The 14,616-nt window shown below is 34.6% G+C and overlaps 1 protein-coding gene across 1 annotated transcript; it reads left to right on the top strand.

Annotated features, from left to right (window-relative positions):
- The first annotated feature begins 13 nt into the window (after positions 1 to 13).
- LOC136036060 (ATPase inhibitor, mitochondrial-like) lies at positions 14 to 14,493 on the top strand. The gene is made up of 3 exons (XM_065718019.1): positions 14 to 205; positions 5,156 to 5,306; positions 14,258 to 14,493. The coding sequence occupies exons 1-3, from the start codon at positions 159 to 161 to the stop codon at positions 14,402 to 14,404; spliced, it is 345 nt and encodes a 114-aa protein (XP_065574091.1). The 5' UTR covers positions 14 to 158; the 3' UTR covers positions 14,405 to 14,493.
- Positions 14,494 to 14,616: the final 123 nt, after the last annotated feature.

Consider the following 14,616-nt stretch of genomic DNA (forward strand, 5'->3'; position numbering starts at 1 on the left):
TATAACCTAGACTATATCTAATATGTATGATGTATATAAAAAAAATGTCTAACAGTACATATTTAAAACTTATTTTTGACAGCTCTTCCAATTGACATTTCAGCCTGACACGAACTTCAATTCAGTTTAGAAAAATCTGAGAAAACTAAAGTTCAAAAATGCTCAAAATTGTGAATAAAGCACTTCGCATTACGCCTTGTCTTAGGTTTGAAATCTTTTCTCTCCTATTTTTAGTAATCTGGATGCAAGATGTATTTTCTGAACTTGACAATAGAATACAATTAGGCCTAGGCTACCCTACACTTTCTAAACATATGCCAGGCCTAACATAGCCTACATCACAATTGTGTCCCAGCCCTTCTCTCCTATAATATTTGGATATAGTCTTTGCTGTAGGCTAACTTATAGAAAACCTTAAGGATTTTATGGTTTTTTTTTTTAGGCCTACTACTAACAACTCACCACAGCGGCACCAAGCTGCCTCAAGTAAACACAGCTGCACATGCTCCTCTTCCATCCCAATCTTAGTAAAATTTGGTAAAATTCTAGTCCATTGACTTCTTGCTATCTTTGAAAGTTGTTGGGCTAGAGAATTGAAACTTTCAGGGATGTGTCTACAGGCTAAAGTATATCCTGGGAAGTTATTTTGAGATCTCTAGCTATACCCCTTCACCCCTCCTCTATATAAAGCAGTTTTTTGTGCATTACAGCTTATATTTTGGTCAAATATGATCCTATATTACTATTAAAAGTGTAAATCCTTGCTTACCTTAGAAAAATTCAACTTTTCACTGTTTTTTAAGCTACTATATTCCATAATTAGTTCACCAGCATTGAAAGACAATTATTTCCTTTTATGGTATAGTTCAAAATGGAATGTAAGCATTTAAATGCACCCCCTGTTTGAAACATCTTATCTTTAAATGGCTTTTCACAGGGTAATACAGATAAGACTTTGAACTTTTAAGGGGCTTCTCACTCAAAATTATGATTTGTTGCTACAATTGGGTAAGGTTTATGTTATATGTGTGTCAATAACATTTATTTTGTAAATCATAATGACATAGAGAAAGTCTATTTCTTCAAATAATCATCCAATAATGATTCTTAGAAACCTGAAGAGAGGCAAAACAGAAATTTAGTGGGAAAAATAAGCACAAGTCCTAAATACATGATTGACATAACCATAATGGATACGCTCTCTTCGGGGGAGTTTTTTTTGGGGGGGGTTAATTTGAAAAAATTAGAAAGAGGTATTTGTAACTTAAGAATGGGCGATCAAATCTTAATGAAGTTTAATATTTAGAAGGATCTTGTGCTTTAGAGTTCTTATTTGAAATCCCAACCAGATCCAGTGACATTGAGGGGATCTGAAAGGAGCTTGAAAGGGATCTGAAAGGAGCTTTAAGTTGTTTGTGAGTCTTCTTTGTGTATATTGAGTTGGGAAATCCCATCTAAGACAGTTTCAAATAACACAATTTAGGAGGTGTAAAATGTGTTTTGAAAATATAGTGGGGGGGGGGAATTTGTTGTTCTTTTTCAAAGAAAACACAAATAAAGGCATTTTCAAGGAAAATATAAAAAAAATCTAGAGGGAGAGTATGGGGTGGTTCCCTTGTCCCTCCTGTAATTGACATCACTGGTCTCAGATTTCTGTTTTGCCTCTCTTCAGGTTTTTAAGAATCATTATTGAGCAGGATCAACAAAACAGCAGAATTTGCGATTGCTATATGTCACTTGGTTAGTATCAAGTTTCATAAAAACGGATTATTCAAGTGAAAACAAAGAAGTAATGTTAAATTTTTCAAAAATTTCTCACAAATATATTAAAAATAAGAATGCTAAAATACCTTATAACTTCATCAAAAGCTCCTTTCACATCCCGGAAAGCTGTTCTGGCTTGTGGGGGAATTGTTATATCACTCATAATTTCCTTTCCATGTGTCATCCAGTATTTAAAAGAGTAATTAATGTGGAGTTCAAATATTGCAAAGACTGTTTGTTTTAATGAGAATGTAAATATGTGGGAGGTAGTGAGAAAATTAATACAATCTTTTCCTGTTAAATTCAAATAGGCTAGGAAAAAACAAGCTGTATCCAGGAGGGCTAAAGGGTATGTACCCCCCATCTGAAACCTTTCTCTGACTTGTAAAAACGTAACAAAACGAATATAAACAAGTCTTTCATGTGTTTCATAGTTTTTGTTTTATAAAGATTCCTCAAAAAATCTTTAATACCTCTTCCTCCTTGGAAATTTCCTGGATACCACCCTATGAAAGAGATTTAGAAATGTGAAAAATACCAGTTTTCAAACCTTAAGGGGTGTGTAACATTTTTAAATCTTCTATATTGGTAAAATGCCAACAATTGGGAGAAGGGATTGTTGAAACACAAATATTCAATCAACAAAGTCATAGTTTGCACCAAAGGCCCAAGAATTTTGATTCTGCATTGGCATTGGCCCAACATGTGCACAATAACCCTCACCACTTCATTTTGTTTGAAAACACTTCCATTATTCAGAGGTCCTTGTCGAAATATTTGCCTGATTTTTGTCTTCATATTTTGCTACTGGCTGACAAAATTCTCATTTATTAAACTGAATAGTTGTGTTGTAATTAATGTTTATTAAAGGCTTATTTTTGGTTTATTTTGATCATTCTTCAGGCTTTCTTCCCAAATAGCTGGTAAGTAACTGAATTATGACCACTGTATTTAGATTTTTGAACCCTTGACAAATTGATTCAGCTGCATGTAGCCTAATAATAATTGTCAATATTGACCATTTATCTTGTAAGGACTGCAATTTATCTTCAGAAACAAACACGCCTCCAAGTGGGATGATCTTGAAATGTTACTTCATTTTGACAGGCAACAAAAAAAAATGGAAATCAATGAATATTACTAAGAAATGACAAATATGGACAGGTACCAATGTAGTTTGTATTGTCATAAACTGGTGAGAGTGTATAAACTAAAGGACTATAAATAAATCAGTGGTGTAGTGTACATAACAGTCTTTTCTATTTCTGCAAAGTCTCTAGTCCTCTTCAAGCAATTGTTTAGATTCACAAGCCCAGTCAGACAGAAGGAATTTCCTGACTAGAACCAAGGTAGCCATAGCATTAGTTCCAATTGTCTATTACATTTTACTCCTACCTCTACTATTTGTCAGACTGCAGCTTGTAGCTGTAAATTATAACCAAATCAAGAGAAAATACCGCCCAGTCCTGTATATTAACAGTAACTTGTTGTATTGCTCCAGATTATCACTACAGCTGGAATGTCAATAGCACAAACAGTCAAGACTATCAGTGACTGGACTTACACCTCAAGGCTCCATTCTGCCTTTCACTCTAAGATTCCTTCTCAATATTGCTAATAGGTTTGCATACTTTAACCCAAGACTGGCAGTTCTGGATTCTAATGAGCTTTTGACATTGTTTTCAATTGTCTCATATCCTAGCAGTTCTGATGCTTCATTTTTCTTGTTATTTCTTCTTGAAGGAATGACATATAGTCAATTTTTGCTTTTCAAGAGGTTCTGTTAGCATTTCTGTGGTTGCTTACAAGTTGTGATGATAAAAGGTTCATAGAAAGTGCTAGCCACTAACAGACTGTGGTGTCAGATACTATAAGAGATGGTATTTTCTTGTAGAGACTTTTTTGCATTTTCACTGGCAAAATTACCATTTTTTTTTTTTTTGTATCTTCACTTAAAAAAAGGGGAGGGGAATTTTCACCTATCCCTAAATTTTTGTGAATTACTGCTCCTGGAAAATCCCAAAAATTTAGTTCCTAGTTATTGTTACAGTGCATTTAAACTAACAATGAGTCTTCTTTGCTTCATTGCTCTACTTAAATCCTATTTTATTTTCTTGTTTTATTGAAAACCTTCTAGAATCTGATAATATTTTTTTTTTGATATTCTAATTTTTGTCAACATAGTTACTACCATTACTTAAGCATTTATTGTAATGGGGCTCTAGTTTTACATTTCTTCATCATAGAAAGATGCCACCTGTGATTGCCCCCATATACTAACAACTTCTTTGCTGTTACAATCTTTGTAGATTGTAAAAAAAAGAAAAAATAGATATAAAAAAGTCACTACCATAGATGTCTGCCTCATGCCAGAGCAGTTGTGATAAAAATTTTCCAATGCAAAATTTATAATAAACTGCTTAATTGAAGTTTTACTTTGTGTTGATATGTGTGAAGTCATACTTAAAACCAAGATTGCACACAGTTTTCTTTAAATTCTAATTTCTTATTTTCCTATGATTTCTCAGTTGCTAGTGCAAAAAAGACGACCAGGTGAAAGAAACTGTTAACACATGGCTGTAATTGTAGGTAGCGTTCTTTCTAAGTTGATAGAAATTGAGAAATTTAGTGCCCTGCTGTGATAGTGCTTTATTAATAATTGTTGTAATACTAAATACAAAAACTCAGATTGCTTTCAATAAGACTCCTGAGTGCTTGTGCAAGAACCTACCTACCAACAACTCACCACAGCACCAAACTGCCTGAAGCCAACACAGCTACTCATTCTCCTCCTCCATCACAATCTGTTTGAAGCCTCACTCTTTACACCCTCCCAGGAAGTTCCCATTTCCCTTAAATCTTTCTTCATGATGGCATCCTCCCACTTGAACCATGGACAACCTGCTTTTTGTTTAGCCCTAGGCAGTTGGCCAAAAAGGATAATATTTGGCAATCTGTCATCCTTCATCTGCAAAACTTGCTCTAACCATCTCAACCTTTCCTCGTTATAACCCTAGAAAGCAGGATTGAACCAGGCTTTCTGTACAGTCTACTGAAACATGGTCAGTCAGCTTGGAATTCAGAACAACCCATATGCCATGTGCAAGGACAATTTGGGCTTTTTAGCTTTTAATTTCATTTTATAGATGAGTAACATTGCCAAAAAAATCTGCACAAAGAAGAAGAATAAATCAAAGAAGACCAGTCTATGTAATGTTTCTCTTTGAGGGTTTTTATTAAGTATAATTATTGTATGGATTTATGGAGGATAAATTTTTTTCATTTACATTTTTTCTATTACTATTCTCCCTAGTCCCTATTAGGCTACAGATACAACTATCAAAATTAGCGTTTTTGTAGTATTTATTTAAAGATAAATTCTAATTTTCAGGGGGCAGCCATTTGCAGCATTTTCAGATCAGCTGGGTGATTTAGGAAGTGGAGCTGGCCGAGGAGGAGGAGGTGGTGGAAGCATCCGTGAAGCAGGTGGAGCTTTTGGGAAAAGAGAAGCTGCACAAGAGGAACAATATTTCCGGAAGCTAGTACGTTAGATTTTCGAAATAATTGTAAACCTATGTTTCATATATTTTCAGCATGATAGCAGCAAACATCTTGTCAATTCATCCTGTCATAGCTGGAATTAGATATTATTATAGAAGCAACGTTGTACTCAACATGTATCTGCTTTGAGCTGATATGTCTGGGTTTCAGATAACACCTACTAAAGTAAAGATTAAAATCTGTCGTCATTAACCATTTTGATTCTGAGCTTAAATATGTTGATTTTGAAATTGGACAAAATTGAATAAGAATGGTCTATATCTAATCAAAAAAAATATTTTGCTTTCATAGCATGCATTGTAACGTGCATCAAAATTCAGTATATATATATATATATATATATATATATATATATATATATATATATATATATATATATATATATATATATATATATATATATATATATATATACTAGCTGTTGGGGTGGCGCTTCGCGCCACCCCAACACCTAGTTGGTGGGGGCGCTTCGCGAACCCCCCCCCCAAGCCCCCCCGCGCGCGTAAGTCTTTACGCGCCATATTAGTTACGCGCCATTGTAGTTGTGTCCCTATGTCCCACCTGTGAATATAGATATATATATATATATATATATATATATATATATATATATATATATATATATATATATATATATATATATATATATATATATATATATATATATATATATATATATATATATATGTTTTAAACTACGTAAAACTTGCGAATATACAACATTCTTTGCTGTCCCATTGTCTGTGCTTATAAATAGATTGTCAGGTTTACCGACTCTTGAACATGCAACATATAATGGTCCATGGGAAAACAATCCGTATTCAGATCTATACCTCATGATTCTAATGATTGCCCTTGAGCTTTGTTGATGGTGATTGCTAATCGACGATTCCCTGTGTCGCCGTCGTCATTTATATATCCCCCTGTGCCCCCCGGCGTCCCCGTTGTAGTTGTGTCCCTGTGTCCCGGTCGTCATTTATATTCCCTGTGTCCAGGTGCCCCAGTCTGTGATTTCTCTTTGAGGGTCCTGGGCGTCATTTATATTCCTTTTGTCCCGGTGTCCCGGTCGTCATTTCTGTCCCGGTTTCCCGGTCTGTATATACATTCGTTTTTGAATTGGTCTTTTTTTTTAGGTTTTAGTTTTTTACCTTTTTTTAGTTTTATTAGTTATACCTCATGATTCTAATGATTGCCCTTGAGCTTTGTTGATGGTGATTGCTAATCAAACATTCCCTGTGTCCCCGTCGTCATTTATATATCCCCCTGTGCCCCCCGGCGTCCCCGTTGTAGTTGTGTCCCTGTGTTCCGTTCGTCATTTATATTCCCTGTGTCCCGGTCTGTATATACATTCGTTTTTGAAATGGTATATGGTGAAATAAATTTTTGTATTTTTCCCCTTTTTTTCTTTTTATTTTTTTTTGGTTTTTACTTTTTTTTAGTTTTTTAGTTTTTTTCTCTTTTTTCTTTTTAGTTTTTTTTTATTTTTATTTTTTTTTTAGTTTTTTAGCTTTTTAATTTTTTATTAGTTTTTAGTTTTTTTTTTCTTTTTAGTTTTTTTGTAGTTTTTACCTTTTTTTAATTTTTTTAGTTTTTTAGCTTTTTAATTTTTTTTATTAGTTTTTAGTTTTTTCTTTTTAGTTTTTTTGTAGTTTTTACCTTTTTTAAATTTTTTTTAGTGTTTTTTTTACTTATGTCCTGGTCGTCATTTATACTCCCTGTGTCCCGGTCGTCATTTGTGTCCCGATGCTTTGTTGATGGTGATTGCAAATCGAACATTCCTTGTGTCCCGGTTGCTTTCTCTTTGAGTGTCCCGGTCGTCATTTATATTCCCTATGTGCCGGTGTCCCGATGTCCCGGTCTGTAATTTGTCAGTCGAAAACATGACGTCAGTCGACACACAAACATGACGTCACTCGACAGACACACACACACAGACAACTTATTTTTATAAATATAGATAGATAGATATATATACTAGCTTTTGGGGTGGCGCTTCGCGCCACCCCAACACCTAGTTGGTGGGGGCGCTTCGTGCCCCCCAAGCCCCCCCGCGCGCGTAAGTCGTTACGCAACATATTAGTTACGCACCATTGTAGTTGTGTCCCTATGTCCCACCTGTGAATATATATATATATATATATATATATATATATATATATATATATATATATATATATATATATGTTTTTAACTATGTAAAACTTGCGAATATACAACATTCTTTGCTGTCCCATTGTCTGTGCATATAAATAGATTGTCAGGTTTACCGACTCTTGAACATGCAACATATAATGGTCCATGGGAAAACAATCCGTATTCAGATCTATACCTCATGATTCTAATGATTTCCCTTGAGCTTTGTTGATGGTGATTGCTAATCAAACATTCCCTGTGTCCCCGTCGTCATTTATATATCTCCCTGTGCCCCCCGGCGTCCCCGTTGTAGTTGTGTCCCTTTGTTCCGTTCGTCATTTATATTCTCTGTGTCCCGGTCTGTATATACATTCGTTTTTGAAATGGTATATGTTGAAATAAATTTTTGTGTTTTTCCCCTCTTTTCTTTTTATTTTATTTTTTTTTTTGGTTTTTACTTTTTTTTTAGTTTTTTAGTTTTTTTTTCTCTTTTTTCTTTTTAGTTTTTTTTTTATTTTTATTTTTTTTAGTTTTTTAGCTTTTTAATTTTTTTTTATTAGTTTTTAGTTTTTTTTCTTTTTAGTTTTTTTGTAGTTTTTACCTTTTTTTATTTTTTTTTAGTTTTTTAGCTTTTTAATTTTTTATTAGTTTTTAGTTTTTTTTTCTTTTTAGTTTTTTTGTAGTTTTTACCTTTTTTAAATTTTTTTTTAGTGTTTTTTTACTTATGTCCTGGTCGTCATTTATACTCCCTGTGTCTCGGTCCGTACTCAGATCTATACCTCATGATTCTAATGATTGCTTTTTGAATTTAAAAAAGAGGGAATAGTTGTGGGAAAAGTGGAAGTCATGGCCAATTGTAGAAAAAAGCCAAGACAGATTGTTGAATTAAGTGGGCAGCCCAGTCAAGGGTTAATTTTATCCCTTTGATTGCCGTTGTTACTGTCTGCCATTTATGCTACACCTTTCCGTGCATGTGTGTCCCTTCACAAATGCCAGACTAGAGTCGTACCTGTTGGAGGTTCTCGTTGGGGAACACACGCAGGTTGACTACGGGTTAAATTACTTGAAAATTTTCCTCTCATGGCTATCACTCGACAACGCTGAACTAGAGTCAACCCTCTCATGCTAATTCACGGTGGGTTGGGTTCAACCTGTTGGAGGTTCCCTTTGTAGTTGTGTCCCTGTGTCCCGGTCGTCATTTATATTCCCTGTGTCCCGGTCGTCATTTATATTCCCTGTGTCCCGGTGTCCCAGTCTGTGATTTCTCTTGTAGTGTCCCGGGCGTCATTTATATTCCTTGTGTCCCGGTGTCCCAGTCGTCATTTATATCCCCCTGTGCCCCCCGGCGTCACCGTTGTAGTTGTGTCCCTGTGTCCCGGTCGTCATTTATATTCCCTGTGTCCCGGTCGTCATTTGTATCCCGGTGTCCCGGTCTGTATATACATTCGTTTGTTTAGTTTTGTTTTTCTCCTTTATTTTTCCTTTTTTATTTTTTTTTTCTTTTTTAGTTTTTTTAGTTTTTTAGCTTTTTTAGTTTTTTTATTAGTTTTAGTTGTTTTTTTTTTAGTTTTTTGTAGTTTTTACCTTTTTTTTAGTTTTTTTAGTTTTTTTTTTACTTATATCCTGGTCGTCATTTTATACTCCCTGTGTCCCGGTCGTCATTTGTGTCCTGGTGCTTTGTTGATGGTGATTGCTAATCGAACATTCCTTTTGTATATATATATATATATATATATATATATATATATATATATATATATGTTTTTAACTACGTAAAACTTGCGAATATACAACATTCTTTGCTGTCCCATTGTCTTTGCATATAAATAGATTGTCAGGTTTACCGACTCTTGAACATGCAACATATAATGGTCCATGGGAAAACAATCTGTATTCAGATCTATACCTCATGATTCTAATGATTGCCCTTGAGCTTTGTTGATGGTGATTGCTAATCGACCATTCCCTGTCCCGGTGTCCCGGTCGTCATTTGCATCCCCCTGTTTCCCCCGGTGTCCCCGTTGTAGTTGTGTCCCTGTGTCCCGGTCGTCATTTATATTCCCTGTGTCCCGGGTCCCGGTCGTCATTTGTATCCCGGTGTCCCGGTCTGTATATACATTCGTTTTTTAGTTTATTTTTTCTCCTTTATTTTTTTCCTTTTTTTTTCTTTTTTAGCTTATTTAGATTTTTTAGTTTTTTTATTAGTTTTTAGTTTTTTTTTCTTTTTAGTTTTTTTGTCCCGGTCGTCATTTATATCCCCCTGTTTCCCCCGGTGTCCCCGTTGTAGTTGTGTCCCTGTGTCCCGGTCGTCATTTATATTCCCTGTGTCCCGGTCGTCATTTGTATCCCGGTGTACCGGTCTGTATATACATTCGTTTTTTAGTTTTGTTTTTCTCCTTTATTTTTTTCCTTTTTTTTTTCTTTTTTAGTTTATTTAGATTTTTAGATTTTTTAGTTTTTTTATTAGTTTTTAGTTTTTTTTTCTTTTTAGTTTTTTTGTAGTTTTTACCTTCTTTTTAGTTTTGTTAATTTTTTTTTTTTTACTTGTGTCCTGGTCGTCATTTATACTCCCTGTGTCCCGGTGCTTTGTTGATTGCTAATCGAACATTCCTTTTGTCCTGGTCGCTTTCTCTTTGAGTGTCGTCATTTATTTTTTTCTTTTTTAGTTCTTTTAGTTTTTACCTTTTTTAGTTTTTTTTAGTTTTTAGTTTTTTTAGTTTTTTACCTTTTTTTAGTTTTTTTAGTTTTTTAGCTTTTTTATTTTTTTATTAGTTTTTAGTTTTTTTGTAGTTTTTGCCTTTTTTTTAGTTTTTTTAGTTTTTTAGCTTTTTTATTAGTTTTTAGTTTTTTTTGTAGTTTTTGCCTTTTTTTAGTTTTTTTAGTTTTTTAGCTTTTTTATTTTTTTTATTAGTTTTTAGTTTTTTTTGTAGTTTTTGCCTTTTTTTAGTTTTTTCAGTTTTTGACGTCACCTGATCCAGTTTTTTCAGGTGACGTCACCTGATCCACAGATCCACAGACAACTTATTTTTATATATATAGATAGTTTTTTTTTTTTACTTATGTCCTGGTCGTCATTTATACTCCCTGTGTCCCGGTGCTTTGTTGATTGCTAATCGAACATTCCTTTTGTCCTGGTCGCTTTCTCTTTGAGTGTCGTCATTTATTAGTTTTTTCCTTTTTTTTAGTTTTTTTTTATTTTTTATTTTTTTTAGTTTTTTACCTTTTTTTAGTTTTTTTAGTTTTTTTAGTTTTTTAGCTTTTTTACTTTTTTTATTAGTTTTTAGTTTTTTTTTGTAGTTTTTGCATTTTTTTAGTTTTTTCAGTTTTTTTTTTTAGTTTTTTATTGGTTTTTACCTTTATAGTTTTTTTAGTTTTTTAGCTTTTTTATTTTTTTTATTAGTTTTTAGTTTTTTTTGTAGTTTTTGCCTTTTTTTAGTTTTTTCAGTTTTGACGTCACCTGATCCAGTTTTTTCAGGTGACGTCACCTGACACATCCATCCATCCACAGACAGACAATTTTTATATATATAGATAGATATATGCGAAGCTCCTGGGCCCCAGCACATGGCAGGCTTCTTTGCATGGATCCTCATTGTCATTTGTCTACTAACTGCAGACAATTTGCTGTCTTTTCCTACTGTATTTTGCTAGTTCGGGCTCTTCCAGATTAACTAAGACGATGAAAGCTGCAGGCGTATCAGGGACCGGACCAGATTAAATTAGAAATAGTCGCTTCCCCGTTTTGACCATCTGGGGGAGGGGAGTGGAAGGACGGTTAATTCGGAAAAATTAGAAAAAATGAGGTATTTTTAACTTACGAACGGGTTATGGGATCTTAATGAAATTTGATATTTAGAATGACCTCGTGTCTCAGAGCTCACATTTTAAATCTCGACCGGATCTGGTGACATTGGGGGAGTTGGAGGGGAAACCTGAAATCTTGGAAAACGCTTAGAGTGGAAAGATCGGGATGAAACTTGGCAGGAAGAATAAGCAAAAGTTCTAGATATGTGATTGACAAAACCAGACTGGATCCGCTCTCTTTAGGGGAGTTGGGGGGGAGGAATTTCCTGTGCTTTAGTGAGTTTGGTGCCTCTGGACATGCAAGGACGATGAAAATTGGTAGGTATGTCAGGGGCCTGCAGAAATTGGCTTGATAACAGTTACGTGTGAGAAATTGCGTTCAATGAGCCTTCTTTAATTGCTTGTATCTTGGGGTAGGAATATTGACCAAAACCAAACATAGGTATTATCATAACCGCCATTTTTCCCCAAATGCTAGTCTAAAGATCAAATAACCATGCCTCTGGGGTTAACAACCCCACCAGCAGTTCCTTGAGCAAGGGCTGCAAGTTAACAAATAAGGTTTTTATGGAAAATATTTTTGTTTGAACTTGGGGGGGGGTTGCTCTTTTGATTGTAAATAAAAAGTTCCAGTGCGCTTTTCAAGAGTTAAAAGTGGTCGAAGGGCTTCCACACCACCCTCTTTTCTCCCCAAATACATCCGGTCGACAATTTAAAGACCATTTTATTTAAAACAGATCAAAGGTTATATAACTATGCCTCCAGGCTTCACAACACATAGCCCCTGATACAAGGGCTGTAAGTTATGCAAGTTGCCTATTGTTAACATACAAGGTGTTTTTTTTTATCAAGAAAAGAGGGTATGTTTGATCGTAAAAATAAAAAAAAACATTGTGCATTATGGTCAAACCTTAGGGAAATGTCAAGAAGAATGCCAAACACAATCAAAAGACATTTTTTTTCCTTTATTGGTTGTGAAAAGGAAATACTAGCAATATCTACAATGGCAGATGGTATCAGCCATCACATCGTTCGGAAAATGTTTAGGAGCATCTTCAACTAAATCAAGAGGCACTTTGTGCTTCCAGTATTACAAGACAGACGTATATGCAATGTGTCGAGAACAGCTGAGGGTATAAACCTGACAGTATGAAGTTTAAACTTTCTGGGCATGTTGAAGGAATGTTGAAAAAAGGCTGGAGTGCAACCAGTCACCCTCTCATATCCTTTTTAGCTGTTTCGGAAAAAGACCACTGAGGTCGATACGATCACCCCTGGGAAAAAAAACAAAAACAAGTAAACACGGATCCATGATCTATGTTCTTGCAAAAAATACAAGATTCCCTGTTCTTATCTGTCATACGCTGAATCTGATTGTTTAGTTTTTATTAAGATTCTATGACTTTTAGGGGTTGTTTCCCCCTTTTTACAAAAATAAGGCAAATTTTGTCAGGTGTGTAACTTTTTATGAGTAAGATTAAACTTGATGAAACTTATATATTAGATATTAGCATAAAACCTGATTCTTTTGATTTACCTATTGGTATCAAAATTAATTTTTTTTTGTTTTTTATAGTTTTGGCCACTATTGCTCCTTACTTCCACAGCCGGGTTGCTCCTTACTTCCAGTTCGTTACCACGAACCGTTTGACTACTGCTGCTACTTACAACTCTTTGTATCACCAAACTGCCTGAGATCAACACAACTACGTATGCTCCTCCTCCGTCCAAATTTATTTAAAGCCTCACTGTTTGCATCCTTCCAGGAAGCTCCCATTTCCCTTAAATATTTCCTTATGACATCCTGTTACCCCACCCAGGGACGACATGCTTTTTGTTTGTCCCTAGACAGTTTGTTTAGAATTGGTTAGCAAGAAGTCCCTGGGACCTCCCATTGAAAGGAATCTTTATACAATCCTGGGCCCATCTTGGTAACAACGTGCATTGAGTTTGCCAATTTGAAACTGACAAAACCCTTTAAAAAGCGCTTTGATTATGATTTTATTAACAACCTATAGGCAATCGATTTAAGTCAGCCAGAACTATATCTCATTCAAGTTTTGGATTTGTGCGAGTGTCCATCTGTTTTTGAATGAATGGGTGCGACCCGTTTTCTAGAATTAATAAAATTTATAAGAAAGAAAAGCTTTATATAGTTTTGTGATAATTTAGCCCCTTCTATATGAGGGTGAATACCTTTTTGATCATTGTATTGACGAAATTTTTTGCGTTTGAGAGAACTAAAACGCAGGTTATGAAACGTTGAAAGTGTGACCTACGTTAGAAAAATAGATATATACTGACAAAGAATATGCTATTATACTGTTAATAGATTATCCTCTTTTTAGTATAAAACTAATTTATTTGACAAAATAGAGCTTCATACTTTTAGTCATATAAGGTCTTGATTTTATTGTATGAAAAACACACAAATAAGAACACAATTCCAGAGACTTATCAATTATCCTTAGGGCCTAAATGAGCGCCTGGAGAATATCAAGCATTCATATTAACACATCATTAATGGACTAGGCACTCAATACACAGAAAAAGAGAGAATCTTGCTAAACACATATGCGTATTAGTAGAAAGAAGATTTGTTTTACAATGGTATTAAAATGAAACAGAATCTTTTATTTACAGTGGAGTACTTTTCCAAAAATTTTTCATACTGACACTTCCATACAGTACTTTCCATAAATGAATACAGCAGTTTGGAGCTAGCAAATTTATCTTGCTGTTAGTAACTGAGATTTAAGAAAAGCTTCTTGATTATTCTGTTTAGCAGTATAGGTTTAGGCGTCATAATATGGGGGGGGGGGGGAGCAAGGCATACCGTTGGAGTGTAAAAATATAAAATAAATGGAATTTAATGTCAGATGTCAGGAAAAACCGGGGGGCAGCTCCCTGACCAGGCCTAGAACCACCACTGCTGTTTTGTTTAGTATCTTTTTTCGTATTCTAAAAAAGGTCTCTTTTGATTATTCTTTTCTAGCAACATGAACAATTAGCGAAGCTTAAGCAGCAACTTGACGAAGAACTCGTGTTCCATGAGTCTCAGATTAAAGTTCATGAAGAAGCAATCGGTCGTCATAAGCAACGAATCGATGATTTACACAAGAAGAAACAAGAACATGAGTAATTTCTCTGTTTGTAGACTAAAGTACTGTTTTTGGCATTTTATTTACCTGATTCGAAATGTGATGTGAAATTAAATATGTAATAGTTTCATTTCTGCTTTGAAGGTTAGCGTTAAATTTGTGGAGGCAGATATTCTCCCCCTTAGTCCCCCCCCCCTTCTAAGTTCACTCGCCAGAATTTTATGGAGGAATTAACTTTTACCGACAGGCTGTC

The sequence above is a fragment of the Artemia franciscana genome, chromosome 15, assembly GCF_032884065.1.
Source record: "Artemia franciscana chromosome 15, ASM3288406v1, whole genome shotgun sequence".
Classification (NCBI taxonomy): domain Eukaryota; kingdom Metazoa; phylum Arthropoda; class Branchiopoda; order Anostraca; family Artemiidae; genus Artemia; species Artemia franciscana.